General features: G+C 37.3%; 5 protein-coding genes and 1 long non-coding RNA gene across 10 annotated transcripts; 3 read left to right on the forward strand and 3 right to left on the reverse strand.

Annotated features, from left to right (window-relative positions):
- The first annotated feature begins 663 nt into the window (after positions 1 to 663).
- Positions 664 to 3,491, forward strand: LOC119073811 (exocyst complex component 7). Its single transcript, XM_037179584.1, has 10 exons — positions 664 to 808; positions 870 to 1,035; positions 1,100 to 1,617; positions 1,682 to 1,743; positions 1,808 to 2,264; positions 2,320 to 2,596; positions 2,679 to 2,869; positions 2,931 to 3,062; positions 3,126 to 3,259; positions 3,317 to 3,491. The coding sequence occupies exons 1-10, from the start codon at positions 761 to 763 to the stop codon at positions 3,417 to 3,419; spliced, it is 2,088 nt and encodes a 695-aa protein (XP_037035479.1). The 5' UTR covers positions 664 to 760; the 3' UTR covers positions 3,420 to 3,491.
- Positions 3,492 to 3,991: 500 nt separating this feature from the next.
- On the reverse strand, positions 3,992 to 5,364 carry LOC119073814. The gene is made up of 3 exons (XM_037179592.1): positions 5,193 to 5,364; positions 4,368 to 5,130; positions 3,992 to 4,293 (listed from the first exon to the last, which is right to left on the reverse strand). Exons 2-3 carry the CDS (start codon positions 5,090 to 5,092, stop codon positions 4,263 to 4,265), a joined length of 756 nt encoding a protein of 251 aa, XP_037035487.1. The 5' UTR covers positions 5,093 to 5,130; positions 5,193 to 5,364; the 3' UTR covers positions 3,992 to 4,262.
- Positions 5,365 to 6,458: 1,094 nt separating this feature from the next.
- LOC119073813 lies at positions 6,459 to 10,057 on the forward strand. Of its 2 annotated transcripts, XM_037179591.1 has the most exons (3): positions 6,459 to 6,507; positions 6,566 to 6,981; positions 9,491 to 10,057. In XM_037179591.1, the coding sequence occupies exons 2-3, from the start codon at positions 6,582 to 6,584 to the stop codon at positions 10,051 to 10,053; spliced, it is 963 nt and encodes a 320-aa protein (XP_037035486.1). In that variant the 5' UTR covers positions 6,459 to 6,507; positions 6,566 to 6,581; the 3' UTR covers positions 10,054 to 10,057. The 2 variants fall into 2 exon arrangements, with proteins under 2 accessions (XP_037035486.1, XP_037035484.1); XM_037179589.1 differs by lacking the exons at positions 6,459 to 6,507; positions 6,566 to 6,981 and adding an exon at positions 8,888 to 9,016 and having other exon boundaries at positions 9,075 to 10,057.
- Positions 10,058 to 10,549: 492 nt separating this feature from the next.
- LOC119073812 (nucleoside diphosphate-linked moiety X motif 13-like) lies at positions 10,550 to 12,238 on the reverse strand. 4 transcript variants are annotated; one of them, XM_037179588.1, is made up of 6 exons: positions 12,047 to 12,238; positions 11,722 to 11,932; positions 11,447 to 11,652; positions 11,133 to 11,388; positions 10,909 to 11,063; positions 10,550 to 10,846 (listed from the first exon to the last, which is right to left on the reverse strand). In XM_037179588.1, exons 2-6 carry the CDS (start codon positions 11,909 to 11,911, stop codon positions 10,619 to 10,621), a joined length of 1,035 nt encoding a protein of 344 aa, XP_037035483.1. In that variant the 5' UTR covers positions 11,912 to 11,932; positions 12,047 to 12,238; the 3' UTR covers positions 10,550 to 10,618. The 4 variants fall into 4 exon arrangements, with proteins under 4 accessions (XP_037035483.1, XP_037035482.1, XP_037035481.1 ...); XM_037179587.1 differs by having other exon boundaries at positions 11,722 to 11,939; XM_037179586.1 differs by having other exon boundaries at positions 12,006 to 12,238.
- A 1,293-nt stretch (positions 12,239 to 13,531) lies between these two features.
- Positions 13,532 to 14,946, reverse strand: LOC119073816. Its single transcript, XR_005087092.1, has 3 exons — positions 14,613 to 14,946; positions 14,023 to 14,180; positions 13,532 to 13,966 (listed from the first exon to the last, which is right to left on the reverse strand). It is a non-coding gene; the product is annotated as an uncharacterized LOC119073816 (long non-coding RNA).
- On the forward strand, positions 14,676 to 16,785 carry LOC119073815. The gene is made up of 4 exons (XM_037179593.1): positions 14,676 to 14,779; positions 16,065 to 16,190; positions 16,271 to 16,387; positions 16,603 to 16,785. Exons 1-4 carry the CDS (start codon positions 14,759 to 14,761, stop codon positions 16,651 to 16,653), a joined length of 315 nt encoding a protein of 104 aa, XP_037035488.1. The 5' UTR covers positions 14,676 to 14,758; the 3' UTR covers positions 16,654 to 16,785.
- Positions 16,786 to 18,280: the final 1,495 nt, after the last annotated feature.

Genomic DNA, 18,280 nt, shown 5'->3' on the forward strand with positions numbered 1-18,280 from the left:
AAGCCCAGGCCCGGACTGGCCATACAGTGAATTCGGGGGATTCCCGATGGGCCTTTTGGATTTTTGTATGAGAATTTTTAATTTGTGGGCCTTTTTAAATTAAGTTACATGGAGCCCCCGATGGGCTTTTTCGAGCCAGTCCGGTACTGATAAAGCCACATAAAGCACTTTTGCTTGTATGAGAGGGTCAGTTCAAAAACAGCTGAGGTAAATTCATGTCTAAATCTCACAGGTGTCGACTATAGAAAGATGCAAAAACTGTAAAACTTTGACGTGTATGTATGAGTCATCGAACCGCAAACGTTTGAAAATAAATTTAGCAAAAATGGGATACAATTTCGCTCTTCAAACGACTTTCAAAATTTTAAATAGCATAGCCCAGTCTTGTAAGGAATTAACCTATTTCAAACGACAAGCATATCACCGGCATTATTAAAAACGAGTCTAATAGGAACCACCCGTAGAATAACGGTCTAAAACATATCCGCAGAGATATTCAAAGAAAGAAATCGAATTCTAGCTTGAGCTAGGAATTTTAGTGGATCATTCTTGCTATGAAATGATTTTTAAAACAATTAAATCGTATTGGTGAGATGCCGTTTTCCAAAATTAACGGCCGCGCCTCTTCGTCATACAAAATGCCATTTTTATGTGTCATCGGTGTCATCATCTGTCTAGTGTGTATGTTTTGGATGCTAAAAAGTAGGAGTAGATATTTCGATCTAATAATTCTGTTATTTGCGCAATATTTTGCCTGAAAATGAACGATTTGGATGATAAATTACAAATTGATAGTCTGGTCGGAAAGGTGGATTTAATTGTACCGTGATGCGAAAAACGTTTTGTTAACAAATTCGGATTTTCAACAGGAAAATAGTAAGCTCTCTCGTCTCAAAGATCGAGTTGACAAGTATCACGACCTTTCCAACTCGATGTCCACGATCCTAACAACATTCGAACATCGTTTAGGGAAGCTCGAACAAACTATTTTGCCAGTGTACAACGAAACGGAACACTTGCAGAATCGCTTCAAAAGTAGGTTGTGTCATGTTAAGCCTATCACAGTCATCAACTGTTTGTTGTTTGGACGCTTTTACAGATCTCGATTCAACATTACAATGTTTGGAAACGGTTTTGTCCCATTATGATGCATCGCAGGAAGTGTGCAACCTCATCCATATCGGTCCATTCGAGGGAAATATTACCGAATTCCTCTCAGCGCTGGACAAACTGAAAAAGGCGAAAGACTACTTCTACTACAACAATGCTCAAAGTGTTGAGTTGGAAAACGTTACCAGTTTGTTCAACACTGGATGCGAAACGTTAAACAACCATTTCAAGATGTTGCTGAATAAGCACAGCCATCCATTGAAATCGGTTGATCTACTTGATCTTATCTACATCGAGGACGATTCGTCGACAGAGGATTGTGCATCCATAAAGCAGTTGTCACCGTCAACCAGGGAGGAACTGAATACAATATCGAATTGGTTGGACTATAACTTGCGTCGGGAATATGTTAACATTTATGCTGACGAGAGGTCTGAGGTGATATTCCGTTCTTTGCAAATATTGAAGGATCACCAGAAGAGTAGTAGTTGGGGCAATGAAGCGCTGGTATGTCTCCATTTTGTTAACGGAAATGTTATGGTCCATTTTCTGAGTTTTCTTATTTTAACAGAAGTTACGTCAGTATCGAGGAAATGAGCCCAAAAAGTCCACATCAGCGCGGCTACAAAGCATGTTAGTGAGAGTGAAAACAAGGAAAAAACCGGCACGCTTCATTTACCGTAAATTTACTTTACAGTTTCGAACGGAAGGCAAACAAAATGTTTCTGAAAGCTTCGCAAACAATTGAGTCATCGACTGGATTTGCGCTGAAGAAGAATACAGCGGACAATCTCACACCAGAAGACTACTGTTTGGATGGCGATCAAGAGCTGGAAAAATATTTGGTTTTGTTGTTAGGCCTGCAGAGGCTACTGATCTGGGAACGTCAACTATTGAACGACATAATACCGGCATCCAGGCATACCGAAGTATTTTCTCGCCTATCACATAGTTCCATTGATCTATTGGTGAAAGATGCCGAGAATATCACCAATAAAGTACTGCGAAGCATCGCCCGAAAGGAATGGTCTTCGGCATTGGGTGTTTTTTCAGCGTTGAAACGCGTCATTTTGCTACAACCAGATTTAGATCGAGCCTGTGATGCTGCACAGCGACAGCAGCTGAGCGGTGTTCTCAAAAAACTGCAACATACGGTAATCGATCTTTCGTTTTAATGTCTAATCGAATTACCATTATCAACGTTAACAGGGCAGCAAAGCATTAGACCAATTTCTTGATCTAGTCAAATGCGATACTAATTTGGTTGGAATGAGCGCTGGCACTCTCTCTGGATCAAACATACCCAAAGATGCAACCGTTCACGAATTGACATCGAACACAATTTGGTTCATCGAGCACTTATTCGAACATTACGATGTTATCGGGGGCATTTTGCAGCTGGATTCAACATATTCGTCACAAATTAATTTACAAAAAATTCAGTCGGCTGAGGATCGCAACAAGGCCATTTTAGGATTGTATATCAGTAAGTTCGGCAACAAGAATACATCAGTGCTCAAGGAGACTCACTAGACTTCAATTTTTAACTGAATTTCCCTGTTCCACAGAAAAAGTGCTGTCCGAATTGAACTTGACCATCATTTCCAAATGCGAACAGTACAGTGACAATGCAACCAAACATCTATTCCGATTGAATAACATCCACTACATTCTGAAATCGTTACAACGTTCCAATTTGCTAGACATTGTATCCTTTACGGAACCAGACTGTGAGAGGTCGTATCAAGAATTAATACAGGTAAGTCCATCAACAGCCGGTGACATTTCTATGTGCAACTAACAAAATCGTAAAATCTCAGGAACTCAAGAGTTCGTATAGAAAATCGTGGTCCCGATTGGTCGTTAATATATATCCGTTGGATGATCTACCACGACCAATAAATGGCAAAGTTAAAGAGAAGGAGCGTGCAATCATAAAAGATCGATTCTCGGTACAGTAACGGTTAATCAGCACATTTTGTGTACAATATAACGACGAACCTCTTCCCAAATAGGCTTTCAATAAGGAACTAGACGAAGCATGTAAGAATCAGCGAGGCATTTCGGTGCCAGATGTTTTGCTAAGGGAAGGCTTAAAACGCGACAATGCTGAACACATCATACCGCAATACAATGCTTTCTTTGAAATGTACGATTTACGTCACAATCCGATCGACATAGACAATAATTTCGGTTTTTATTGCAGATATGCCGACATTCAGTTCAGTAAAAATCCTGAGAAATATGTGAAGTATCGGCCGCAAGATGTGTCAGCAATGCTGAACAACTTATTCGATGATAGAGTTTAAATATCCAGCGAAATTATTGTTTTGATTTATTTGCTTTTAATGTTAGGTGATTAAAATTGCAAGAAAAAGTTATCAGCAGCGTTTGTGATTTAGAGAACTTATTGTGGTGCAGATCATCTTTACTTCTCGTCAAATAATTCAGAAAGGTGCGAGATTTGGAACCGTTATTGCATATGATGCAGCAATTCACCAATTTTGATAATCTAGGCGATTTGGTGATTATACCACGATAACATTAGTTTGTAAAAGATTGGCCACATAAATTCAATTATGAAATTTATGGAAATATTACGAAATCAAATAAGTAGTAGAGTTGTAAAAGTAGGTTGTTTAAAAAAAATGAAGTTTAGGATCGAGCGATTGTTAACGCTACCGCGTTAATCTCAATTTAAATTTTAAAGAAGAACTACTAGAACATTTTTTTTTTAAATCGGTTAAGAATTACTTCAGTTATATTTTCTTTTGAAAAGATCGTTTTTTTTACTGACTGCGCCTTAGTGAGCAGTCTTTTTTTTTGCATTTTATAATAAACTTCAATTATCGTGTTAACAAAGGGTAGAAAAGACTTCTTTTGAGAACTACTTCCAGATGGTGAACCGATACCACACATTTTTAAACTTGACCTGAGGATTTCAATATTTCATCGAATAAAAAAAGTTTCTGAAAATCGGTTGGACTTTGCTCCAGTTATTGTGTCAACAAAGAGCACAAAATTGTTACATCAAACGTTTTTAATCACATTTCCATACATTTTTAATCATATTTACCACGGTGTATTCTTTTGTGAGACCCATGACTTATAGTCAAGGGAATAAATAAATAGTCGTCCAGCAGAAGTGCGTCTCACTTGAAATATCCGCCTGCCGCACCGTCTCTGTATGGAAGGAGATAGAAGATAAAGTTATCAATTTGTCTAATATTTGATTTTAAAGAAAAACCACAACTTACAGATTCCAAAGAGACTTGGCATACTTGTCCCGTGTTTGTTTAGCAGCGTTCTCTGGCTCGGGCGAATCCAATTTTTCTTGCAACAATACCGATAATTGGTCAGATGAATTTGATTGCGTTGATTGACGTCTTTTCTTAAGCTCTTCTTCTGCCATGTTCAAGACAAAATCATTAAAGATTTTTCGAATAGCCTGATTTTCCGCAATTATTGTGAATATTTTACGAAAGGCATACGGTTGAGGAGCACAAAATTTGAGTTCACCTGCATAAGATTGCTGGTGGAAATCTATTTTGGGGCTTTTCCGTTCTTCCTCTTCTTCGATTTTCTTATCTCCTAGAAAATTTTTGAACTCTTCAGTGAGTTCCGAAAGCTCACCAAATTCTTCCATTTTTCTGATTGTAGCTGTTAGTTCTGCTATGCTTATCTCTTGATATGAATCCATTGCGCGAATACACATTTTACCCACGACACTTTCTTCAAAATTTTTTACTTCACGTTCAAACTTGTCAAACAGATCTTTAGCAATATCGTGCAGTTCGCGAGCGTCTTCATAGATGACCCATAACAATGCAAACGGTCGTAAGTTCGACACTTCTTCATCATCCATCGAATGAATTTTTTTACATGTCACCGATTTCCCGGAAGAAATTTCCATTTTCCACTCAGCCAGGTTGACCAGCACTTTTGGGGGACATTTAATTTGTTGTTGTGATGCTGACGACATTTTTAAATTGTTGTGTTTATTTGGTGTAGAAATTATGCCTGCAATTAAGTAAACATGAAAACAGATGTGTGCACAACACAAAATCTATGAACCATGGTACCTCCGTAAACAATGTGTTGGTAGTAAAAGCAGAGAATAATTTACACTTTACTAAATATTTGGAACTTAGAATTTAACAGTATGAATGTAAATAACAGGACACACAGAAATAGTACGACGACCAAGCTTACATTTGACCTGTTGAAGTCGGTGAAAATGACAGTGGAAATGATGTAATTTGAACGTCAAAAATGTCAATGTCAAAACTGTCACTTCACGATAGAAAATTTCGATGTGGTTTGGCTCGAAGAAAAATGAAGTAAAACAGATGAAAAGTCATTACGCTGCACGACGAATTATGTGAAGATGGTGAAGATAAGCCGATAATGTTATTATAATTTCGAAATTTGGGCAGCGCGAATAATTTAAAGAATTTAGTTTAATGTTTAATTTAGAGAGAACCTAATAGAAAAGAGAAGATGAATAAAAGACCAGGTAAAGAAAGAAAGAAAGAAAAGAATTTGAAACGATCTTGTACGAGTACGCAATTGGGCATATCTGGCATAACTGATATCGCTGAGGGTGACGCATTCTGCGCCTGGGTGACGGGTATTGTTGAAACTCTGATAGTATGTCGATCACAGTTTGCTGTTTAAATAAAACCGATCGATTACCCTTAGACAGAAATCACGTCAGAATAAAAGATAACGTTGAAAGGGCAACACGCCCGAATTGAAGTCTTTTATTTCTCAGCCGAGAAACCCCAAAAACCACAAGTAAAAGTTAGCTGGTAGCTAGCGATGTTGAAGATTCAACAGGTATTATCACCCGGGGAATTACCCCAGACTCAAAATACTGAAATTAAATTGGAATTATCACACGGGGAATTAACACCCAGGAATTATCACCCAGATCATTTGGAATTATCACCCGGCGAATTAACACCCAGGCATTATCACCCAGGTGAGAATGATTTCCCAGCAGTTTGTAGCTTAGAAATTATTCCCCACTGAATTGGGAATTATCACCCGGGGAATTAATGCCCAGGAATTATCACCCAGATCAATTGGAATTATCACCCGCTTATTAACGCCCAGGCATTATCACCCAGCTATTTCCAGGTGATCTGGGTGATAATGCCTGGGCGTTAATTCCTCCGGTGATAATTCCAGTCTGGGGGATAATGCCCCGGGTGATAATACATGTCGCCCATGGTCTAACAATTGTCGAATCTGCACGATACTTAAAAAAATACAAAAAATTTGCGCCAAAATTAATATGGACAGTTAATTGAATAGTGTTGACAGTGCTATGTTTTCTTGTTTGTTTGTTTACAAAATAGAAAAAGAAGTACCGAAACTAAGACTCATTTTCAGGTAAAATCATCGATTTCAAATCCGATAAATTTTATAACTTTGTTACGCAAGAAAATAGGATTCACATCATTAAAATGAGTTCATGGGTCAAGCTGGTCGACTCATCATCGAGCGTTATTGACAAACGACGAAACAGAAATAAACGTACGCATCGTGATTCCGTGCCCGCAATTATAGACGATGATAGTTCAGATGAAAATTGTGATTTTAATTATTCAATATCACCGAAAAAGAGAAGAGTTTTGCTACTCGAACGTCTTACCATTGAGAACGAAAATGATTCGTCTGACGATTGTTGTGATGTGGAGTATAATCCAGACGGTGTCGTTTTACCGAAAACTGAACACCGTAAAATTAAAGCAACGCTTCCAATAGTAGCATCACGCTCAGTAACAAATCAACCGTCAACCAGTCATTCAGCAAGCAAGTCAATATCAAAGTCTTGGATTACTTGGACGACGACTCCGAAGCCAAATAAAGAATCAAATTTATCAGTTGAAATCGACGATTCAAGTGAATCAAGCAATCACACTTTGATCGATGAGTCTTCCACAGATGGTTCGCTCATGCCAATCGTTGACGAACAAGAAACATTGATAGAAACTCAGGAATCGATAACACCGCCCGTAGCACCGTTCATCGCATCCGCAACCAACCTGCCAAAGAAACGTAAAGTTCAAACGAAAAAGGGTGGCTTGGTCGAGCAGTTAAGGAAGGCTTTATCTCACGCCAAATCGAATGTCTTGTTTTGGCAGCATCATCGATCAGCCGATTTGATACCACCAGGAACCGTTATTGGGTATTATGCATAAATTCATCAATTTTGATATTCTAGGCGATTTGGTGATTATAATTACGATAACACTGTAGGGACTTTGTAAGTGATCATAAAACGCAAATATGGATTGATTTGATTTGTTTTCTTGTACTGATTATACCATCACAAAACTAATAGCTCCTCGATCGGTTTCAGTATTTGAACAAACCAAATCGATTAACAAATGCTTCACATGCTTCATGCCACGAAAATGTAATTTTCGGACCTCAAACTTTACTTTTGGGGCATAATAGTCTTTTTCATGTGTCGGGGCCGAAAATGAGGGAGTTTCGAGATTTTTCTCGGGTTTTCGACCCCTTACATGAAAATTTTTTTGAGTATCTGTTTTGGACGATTGATTTTAGGCATTTTCACATGTACAACTCGCGAATACTCACAGATACACAAATAACTATTACGTCACAACGACAAGAGCCGAAAGTACCTTTCGTGTGACGTATTGAGTTTTTTATGCCAAGTGACCCAAAAATGGCGATTCAAGGGATGAAAGTTTACTAAAACATGTAAAATCCAATACGTGACACGGGATAAAAGAAAAAATCACATTCTCACACCAGGAGAGAGAGCCAAAAACGATAACAGTTTTTCACACTTTTTCGTTCCAGTTATGTCAACTTTTATTCCGAATGTGATTTTTTGGTGCGCCCAATTATCTCTCTAGCAAACAAACTCTCAGCTCTATGTGTCAAATTCACACCTTAATTCTTTGTATTGTAAATTTCAAAGCCTACTTGTTTCTTTTACCACCTTAATAAAAGTAGTTTGGTTGCTAGAAAGGGTATTGGTGTGCCTGAACACTATGTTGCACGGATCAAAAAGTTGTAAATTTCGACCACCTAGGCCAAAATTACACCTTTTTGGTACTAGTGACATAATATACTATTTTTGGGAGCGTGAGACTCACGCTTTCGTGACGAAATGACTAATTCACTCGCATTCATGTGTATTAACATTGTATGTTGATGGACTCGATTCTGATTTTGCAATATGTTTCTGTCTTCATTCACAACTTCAAGCAAAACGATGCCAATTTCAAAAATTCTGTAATATTCAGGTTTAAAATTTTCGAAAAATCTCATCAGCTTCCATTTTGAATGAATCTGTTGTCTAGATCCATGCATTGTGCACGTTTACTTTGGCAATTATCATTTGTCTATTTTTCTTCTAAAAGCAACTTGAGCAATAAACTACAAGCTCTGGTTGAAGTGAAAGATTTGAAATCAATCTGTTCAAAATAAAATGAAGTAATAGATCCGACAGCAACACTGCTGATTTATTGATGCACATAACTCTGATTCTGTTTGTTTTTAACCTTTGAAATCCGTCAACGCACTGTGCGTTGAATCCGTTCGATTTAATTTGATTTGACAAGATAAGTTCTTTTAGCAAAATTCTGATGTGACTGTAATGCTGTAATTGAGGGGTTTTGATTGCTTTATTAATGGCCCTACAATTTATGTGTAAGCACTAGTCGCAATAAGAAATAGTTCAATTCTAGAATCTGCACGATACTTTAAAAATACGAAAGAATTGCGCCAAAATCAATATGGACAGTTAGTTGAATAGTTTTGACAGTCTTATGTTTTCTTGTTTGTTTACAAAAAAAAGGCGAAAAAGAAGTTCCGTGACCTAGAGATCGATTCGCTTTGGCAGTGCACCACATTTTAGAAGGTAAAATCATCGATTTAAAATCTGAAAAATTTTATAACTTTCTGACACATGAAAATAGGATTCACATTAACAACATGAGTTCATGGATCAAGCTGGTCGACTCATCATCGAACGTAATTGAGAAACGACGGAATAGATATAAACGTACGCATCGTGATTCCGTGCCCGCAATTATAGACGATGATAGTTCAGATGAAAATTGTGATTTGAATTCCTCAATATCACCGAAAAAGAGAAGAGTTTTGCCACTCGAGCGTCTTACCATTGAGAACGAAAATTATTCGTCTGACGATTGTTGTGATGTGGAGTATAATCCAGATGGTGTCGTTTTACCGAAAACTGAACACCGTAAAATTAAAGCAACCCTTCCAATAGTGGCATCACGCTCAGTAACAAATCAACCGTCAACCAGTCATTCAGCAAGCAAGTCAAGATCAAAGTCTTGGATTACTTGGACGACGACTCCGAAGCCAAATAACGAATCAAATTTATCACTTGAAATCGACGATTCAATCAGTGATTCAAGTGAATCAAGCACTCACACTTTGATCGATGAGTCTTCCACAGATGGTTCGCTCATGCAGTCGCCAATCGTTGACGAACAAGAAACAGTGATAGAAACTCAGGAATCGATAACACCGCCCGTAGCACCGTTCATCGCATCCGCAACCAACCTGCCAAAGAAACGTAAAGTTCGAACGAAAAAGGGTGGCTTGGTCGAGCAGTTAAGGAAGGCTTTATCTCAATCCAAATCGAATGTCTTGTTTTGGCAGCATCATCGATCAGCCGATTTGATACCACCAGGAGACGTAGTGACTGTTGATCGCGTGGAAAATACTTACGGTCGAATATTGATACACACGAATGTAAATGGTGAGCCAACCATATTTTCACTATGTTCTAGAACAGTGGATGTTGGAGAAGGAGATGTTATTGAAGTGGAATTTGACAGTGAGCACCTTTATAAGACAGACAGCCACAATTTCTATTCATATGTGGACAAAGTTACAGTAATAAAAAAGAATATTTCCAGCTGAACGACCATTTGAGCATCAACATTTTTTATACAAAAACGGGATAAGAGTTGTCCTATTCAAAAGGACAATCAAATTTTATGCTGATTCACTCATACAAGCAAAAGTCTACGGTTCATACGGGTCTACGCTACAGCGCATGTGTGTGCTGTTAAATCTGTATAAACACTCAGTTTTGTTTGTGTGAGTGAACCAGCTGGACGTCAGCTGAAACAACGTTTGGATGAAATTTGATTGCCCTTTCCTGTCCTGTCCTTTTCTATTCAATGTAATATTTGAGTCTCGCTACAGAAGACCAGAGCCAACAACTAATCACATTGTTCATCATCTTCCTATAATTCGTATTTGTCGTTCCGACTTTTGAGTAACAAGACGACCATTTATTTGACACGAGAAACACTTTCGTAGCGTTATGGCATTGGAGGTGAATAGTCCTTCTCGGAAACTTTGTCTTTATCTGATGTCGATGTCGAAGAGTGAGTGTAAAACCAATTTCTTGCCGATAACTTTACCATCCCTTTATTCCATTTGATAAACTTATAGTCGGTTGTATTAACAAAAAATTACTTTAAAGTTTGCTCCAATGCAAATCATACCACCTATTGAACGTGTAATAATTTGACACCCAGTTCTGTAAAAGCTGATGAGCAAGAGCACCTTTCGGAGGAGGAATAAAGTCCCCACTCGAATTCTTTATTAAAAGAAAGGGATTCTCCTGTATACGGACTAATCCAGCTTTTACCTCAGCTTTACTGAACCATTTGGCTCCTTCCAGTTCATTCTCGTCTATACTCAACTGAAGAACAAAATTAATTACAATTAGAGTCGACCAACACTGGAATTAGACAAAATACAGACTTTCTCCGAATCTGGCATAGCTACAGCCGTGCAGCCCAACATAAGCGAATTTTGGGGTAGCGGCCAGGATTGCGATTGAAAATATTTAACATTTTCGACTACAATGCCAGCTTCTTCTGCTATTTCCCTGCGTACTGAATCTTCAAGTGTTTCCCCTATGTTTTATAAGGTTAATAGATTAATAGAACGTGACGGCTACCTAACAACACAACATCAACATTTACCTGGCTCCATGAAGCCGGAGATGCATGTATACATTCCTCTCGGATACTGAGGTTGGCGGACTAACAATGTTTTTTCGTCACTTTGATCCGTTACTCTCGTAATTGCCACTGGAAATGTTGGTGGATAGTTGTTAACTTTTCGAGGATCACATGGTTTGGTACACATTCGAACCGTACCAGACGCGTTTCTTTTCAAAGGGCTGGCACAACTCGGACAAAAGTTCATTTTTTGATTCCAGTTCAAAAGCGTGAATGCCTTCAATGACTTGTGTAAATTAAGTGGTTACGAGCAGTGGTTGTGATCTAATACGCACCCTTGATACAAGATTGGACTGTTCTTCTGGTAATGTGAATATAGCCGATCTCATGTCGGTAAAATTGCCATCAAATTTTTTGCCAATCATCTCGCCCTGATTTGGATCGTCTATTCTGCAAGCGAATATCGGTGTATCTTCAGTTGATTCGTCGATAGTCAATAGAACCGATGTCTTCTTTAAGTCCTTGCAATAATCGATCGTTTCTGGAAACACATTCAAGGATCATCAGTCGTCCTTCGTCGATGTGAATGACGTGATAGTCGAATATATACCTGAAAATGGTGTCCACACCATAGCAGATTCTGGAGCCATTTTCACTGTAAGTAGTGGCCTGTCTCTTGAGAACATAAGAAAACTCGACTTCTCAAAGACATTGTAGCAAAGCTCGTCATTCTCTTTTAATTGTTGTAGGTATTTCGATTGAAAAACGTATCGAGCCATCCTTGACAAACTCCAAGACATTGACGACTAATGGTTTCGAATCTTTTGAATGAAATGTAGAACATGAAATCTTAGTTTCTCGGTGAAGATTTTTTTAGAAATTCGAAGGAATTACAATGTCACAGTCACAATGCCTTAACTTATAGAAATATTTACAATGTTATATCCTGTGCCAGACTATTAGCAGCTTATTTTCTCTTTGCCGCGAGGATACACTGTATTCCACAGATCGACTTAAAGTAAACGTACAACAGCTGATAGAAAAGATAAGATTACTGTTTTGACACTGTATGTACGATACACAACCAAACAAATTTCAAATGTTGAATTAATGTATTACAGACAAAGTGGGGAAGAGTAAAGGTCAAGTACCTTTTAACAAACTGCAATGTTATCGACAGCGGCCTCTAGCTACTTTATAGCAAAATGTAAGGCAAAGAGGTGGAAAATTTTGTTGGATCACAAGAAGTAAAAGACTTCATGCTTACCTTCTTCGATACGTAAATGTATTAATATTAATGGTAGACAGCATAAAGCACCTTACTTTCAAGTAAATTTCAAGTAATTTTATTTGTAGCCTTGCAATACTTGAAATATTATTTATGTAAATTGAGTAATAAAATTTACTTTTGATATCAAGCAACTGTTTAAATTAACTTTAACGTAAAAAAATGAAAATGGTCGACAGTTTTTTTTTGTGAGTACTATGGGACGTTTTAGAGATTGCCCTATCACATAATACCAATAGACCCTCCAGCCCAAATTTTATATTTCTAGAAAGTACCTAGTACCATCCTATGGAACCCTCGACGGCCAGGTTTGTTGATGAGCGCAGGCGTCGCTGGACAAATCACTGCATCCAGTACAGCCAGTGGTTCGACGTATTTGATGTATTGCGTAAAATTTGATAGAAGATATTACTCAAGGGGTGAAAAAAAATTCCACCAGACCACCACAGATTTTTCAAAGAGCTCTACCACGACAGTCACAATTCCGAGAGAGGTGAGATATACCACGTTGAAATCGATTGTTTAAGGAATTTTACTCTTCATTTCTTACTTTTCGACCACTGAAGGATCGTCTAATTTTCTAATTTTCAAAAGCAAAATGAATAATAGTCTGAAACGCAAAGTTTTCGACACTTGTGTCCTTCCAGTGCTCACTTATGGAGCGGAAACGTTAACTTTAACGAAAGCATCCGAAGATAAATTGAGAGTGACACAAAGAGCCATGGAACGGAGTATGCTTGGAATAACACTCAGAGACAGAATGACGAATCAATGGATTCGACAACAAACCAGGGTCGTTGATGTCATGGAAAGAATAGCATCTCTGAAATGGAGCTGGGCGGGACATATTGCAAGAAGGACAGACGAACGTTGGACCAAAAAGATCATGAACTGGCGACCATATAAAAGACGAGTTATAGGTAGACCACCAGAGAGATGGACAAACGGAATTAAGAATATTGCAGGTACAAACTGGCAGCAAATGGCAATGGATCGTACGAAATGGAAAGAAGTTGGAGAGGCCTACATCCAGCAGTGGATAGAAACAGGCTGAAAAAGAAGAAGAAGAAGAAGAAGAAGGATCGTCCCATTTACTCACAGGGGAAGCCAAATAAAACAATTGACTGTACTTGTTGTTTCATTTATTGAGTTTTTGTGTGTTGTGGATAAAACGTACAATACTCAGAGACATCAAATCCTGCAAACATATTTTAGGCACGTTGCGTTTTTAAGATGAATTTCCCTCTTTTGCTTTTTGTTCAATATATCTGTGTCGGTGATGTGTGAAGTTCTTATTTTGATGCAGAAAATGGTGATCGACCTACCTTTTACCTCTAACCATCTCAAATGGTATGCATTTATTTGGAAAAGAAGGGAAAAATGTGAAGAAAGTTCAGTGTATGTTCTAGAACAGGGAGTCGTCGATCTGACTCTGAAGCGTGGTGAGGAGTTGTTAATTCATGAAAACTGATCTCCGACCGACCATCTCTAATCATCACAAATATTGCTTTTATTTCAAAAAAAAACGAAAGTATCGTAAAAATTCGTTTAATATCGTGTTCTGGAACTGAAAAAAAAATTTCTAGCCATTCCTGGAATGAGGATTGATGTCTATGTAATTACCTTTTAAAAAACTTCCAATCAATACGAAAATATTAGCCCCATCAAAGGTAATGTAAATTCAAATTTGAAGATATGTCAGAACCATCTGGACTACAACGCGGGAAAACCTCTAATTGGTTCGTGCTCCGGGTAGATATTGATAGTGTTTTCTAAAACATCTGAAAACATCGAAATTTGTTATTTGCTAAGTTATTCCAATGAAAGTAAATAGATAGGTATGGCCAAACGTTCAAATTTGTTCTAGCCGGAGCACATACGGATTTGCATGGCGCCACCTCAAACGAACTCATTTCTAGTGGAAATTTGCTCCGACTTGTATGGACTGGCCATACCTACTTATCTACTTTCATTGACTTATTCGACCTCAAATGTGGCGAATTTTCCTGTTCCTCAACCTGTGCTTTTAGAACCTTGACCCTTTCTAGCAACCTAAATAACTTCATTTAATAGGGTGGTGGAAATGCAACGTTTACATTTTACATGTTTAGAAATTTAGGAAAGAGTCAACAATGTATGATTCTATAAACAAAGGAATAAGGTGGTATCTTGACAGCATCGGGACGAAGTTTGTTTGCTAGAAAGAGTATTACCTTGATCATGTTGTGGTCTGCTAATCCCCCTACACCTGAATTTTGTAAGTAAACAAGTCAATGACATTTCCTTGTCAAAACTAATTTTTGTCAAAAGGACAAAGTGGAAATAAATTGAACAAAAAAACGGAAAATTCGTAAATAAAATGGACACAACCCAATTAAAAGTAAGTGCTGAAATAACGTCATATATGAAAATAATCTTTGGAAATGTCCATTTTTGAATTTGAAATGTAATATTCATGAAATTGGATATTGTCCACTTAAGAGCAAGGTTCTGAAAGAACAGGTTTTAAGACACTTCACAGACACTTCACAATTAAGACAAATTTTGATGAACATACTCATTACAGATTATGTGAAATGTCAAATATTTTCCATTTTCATACCACAGTCTGTAATGAGTGTGTTTAATAATATGTGTCTATAGATTGTGGAAATTGTTATAGGCAATACCGCAAATATCAACGATGGCACTGCCGTCGAGTCGGTCTTTTGAGTTACAAAATTTAAAAAGCAAAATATTTATTGTGAGAAAATTTAAATTTCTGATATATTGTCCATGAAAATACTGTTCGAGTGAAGTGACCGACTTGACTACTGCGTCAATCATTGAGCGTCCCGTGAAATAGTGCCCAAATCCAAAATATATTTTCCAAAATTTGTGCTTCACCCGTCTTTTGTGCAAGGGTCTGAAAGAACAGGCTAAGACACCCCCAACGGCTGGTGACAAACAAATTACAAATAGACTAATTTTGTTAAATACGGTCACGCAGACCCTTCAAGAGTGTCGCTATAGTCGCTAAAAAGTCCTCAGAAACAGCGAATATTAATGGCATAGCTATACGTTTTCATTTTCTTGTTTTAATTGTATTAATTCTAAAACAGAGCTATATACTAATTTAGGATGGTGCTGCCGATATCATTGCTTTGATATCTAGAATGGACAGAGTAAAAATACAAGTAAATATGTCGTGAAAATATTTACTTACTTTAGCAATAAATAATTACCAGTCCCATCTATTATTTCTTAGCTCTTGAACAAAACTGAAACTCGTGTGAATTACGGCCCTCGCTTCGCTCTGGCTACGTTAAAATCTTCTATCTACTTCATAATCTCGGTTCAAATCTTTTTGATGACAAGATTCTGAATGGTTGATTCAATACCTATAATCGGTAAAACAACTATTGTGTCGGGGTCCCGGAATCGATGAGATCTTGGAATATTACCGAAAAGTTATTCCGAAAAAGTCATTTATTATTCAATTTTGACAAATATGGATGTTAAGCCTAAGGTGTACTTTGAACGCTAGCTGGCCCAGCTCTATCATATGAGAGGAATTGGAGCCTCATGCCTGAGAAATATTAACACATTCCTCACACATTTTTTTCTTAGAATCATGTGAGAACTTTTTACTTTTTGTCACTGAGAAATACCGAAATTCTTTACAGGAAGAATGGAACAAGTTGCGACCTCAGCTCGAAGCGGCCAAATCTGCCGTAAGAGACAAAATGCAACAACAGGAATATCTGTTAAATGCTTTACGTGCCGTTGATGTGTCAATAGAATTATTAAAGGTTCGTATTTGCGTTGAAATCACAGTGGAGCAGTGCTGTGTTTTTGCTCATACCGGTAAACTTTTTAAATTTTTCCACAGAAGAGTAACTGCAACATCGATCTCATGGAACAACAAAAGGTGCAAGTTGTGGAATACTTGCATACCGCAAACAACGACCTAAAAAAGGCTACATGTGACTTGAATGAAATGAAAATGGTAGGTAGAATATTTGCATTATAACAAGTACGGAAATTGTAATTTTCGCTTCCCACGAAAATTAAACAATAATTATAGACCGGCTAGGCCAGTGAGGTCTTTTGCCTTCTTCGAAATTTCTCATTGTAACCAGAAAATACTGTGGCTAGGCTTTAGACGTTTTTTTTTACTATTTGTATGTTCCGTGGCTCATATAATTAATATTTTTGTTTCAGGAAGTTCAGTCGCTTACCAATGACATGACGAATCATTTAAAAATGATTTAAAAACCGTTGCAGTCTGCGAAAAATAAAGAAGTATGTATGTAGTGTATATCAAATGTGGAGTAAAATAGCGTGACTTCTTACTTTCGGGCTGTACACCACAATTTTTGTTTTATTTTTTTAAATAAAGAAAACTGTCAGATTTAACTGAAAAAGTAATATTAGTACAATTTTTACCAAAGAAAATATCATCCCAACATCAAGTCGAGTTTTTGAGTTGATCGCACGTTTTAATTTTTCGTCCAAAGTATGTTACATTTCAATGCAACAAAAAAGTACTATTTTCACTGAAATCGATCGTTAAAGTTGAAAATCGGTTTATGTCAATGGAAAAAATGCTGAATGTTCTGAAGAATGTAAATATTATTTAGATGCCATAGCAAACGAAACTCGCTGGGATCAAATATCATTACTTTATAAAGGTGAAGTTTCAGTCCTTGTCAACTCATTCCGAATTGGAACCTAACGCCATTTATGGTGAGCTACGAGCGCACTCGTCCATTTCACTCTCAAGACATAACGTCTGATTCTTTGATTGCAACTTATAACAGGATCTTTTGTTTTTTTTTGTAATTGTGTAATTGTGTGTAATTGAATAATCATGGCCCTAAGCAAGTCCGATCACACTGAAAAATTTGACAATAAATTTTCCGCAGGACTGAGGAACATATATACGCGAACTGTTTAACTTTTCCTTCTTTGCTCCTACTACCCTTAAAGTATTTTATTCGTAATTTGGGCGTCCATACGAGCTATCACACGCCACAAAAGATTAAGATTTGGCCGAGATATTACATTTCAAAAAATGGAAATTTGTATGAAGAAATAGATTTTCATACGTTTTGATACTAGATGTCAAATTGCGAATCAGAGGCGAAGCCGAGGTTGGCAAAACGTCGCTTGCGATAATATACCTTCATACGATTCGTGTTGCATACAACGTTTTATGTAATGAAAAAAATCGAATAGATATTGAAGATATTCGTTGTGTGACGTCAGCAACAGGTGGCTTTTTTCTCACTAGTGCGATAAAGTCCCTTGCAAATCCTTTATCGCACTAGTGCGATAAAATACGTTCATATTACATTGCATACAGGCTGCGTAAGTTGCAAATATCGTCACTGAATAGATGTCAAATTGACAATCCGAGGCGAAGCCGATTCTTGTTACATAAGTAACTATTAGCTAGTTGAAACAACATGTTGAGTTTTTCTCATATGACAACAAGCATCTGCTTCAATTGATTTGGTTATACAATACACGAGAACTTGAGTATTAGATATGAATGGTTCTTTCGCAACCATATGCGAAATATCTTGGAAAGCAAATCATAGCTCTACTCTCAACATCTAATTTAACGTATGAACGAATGGTTGTATATACCTTCGACCGCGTGAGCAAATAATGTTTTTTTCCCGGTATCCAAAATCCAATTTCCCGATTTTCCTGGTATCTTTAAAATTTGACTAGATTCCCCGTAAAAAAGTTATGATTTCCCGGTCAAAAAATTTCTGATTTCCCGGTGCAAATTTGTATTTTATTAATTAAGTTGTGGTACTGTAGTCAAACAGTCGTCGCAAGCATACTTTATAAAGCATAGAAAGCCGAAGTCAAAGTTTAGTCATCCAAA

The sequence above is a fragment of the Bradysia coprophila genome, unplaced genomic scaffold (assembly GCF_014529535.1).
Source record: "Bradysia coprophila strain Holo2 unplaced genomic scaffold, BU_Bcop_v1 contig_138, whole genome shotgun sequence".
NCBI lineage: Eukaryota > Metazoa > Arthropoda > Insecta > Diptera > Sciaridae > Bradysia > Bradysia coprophila.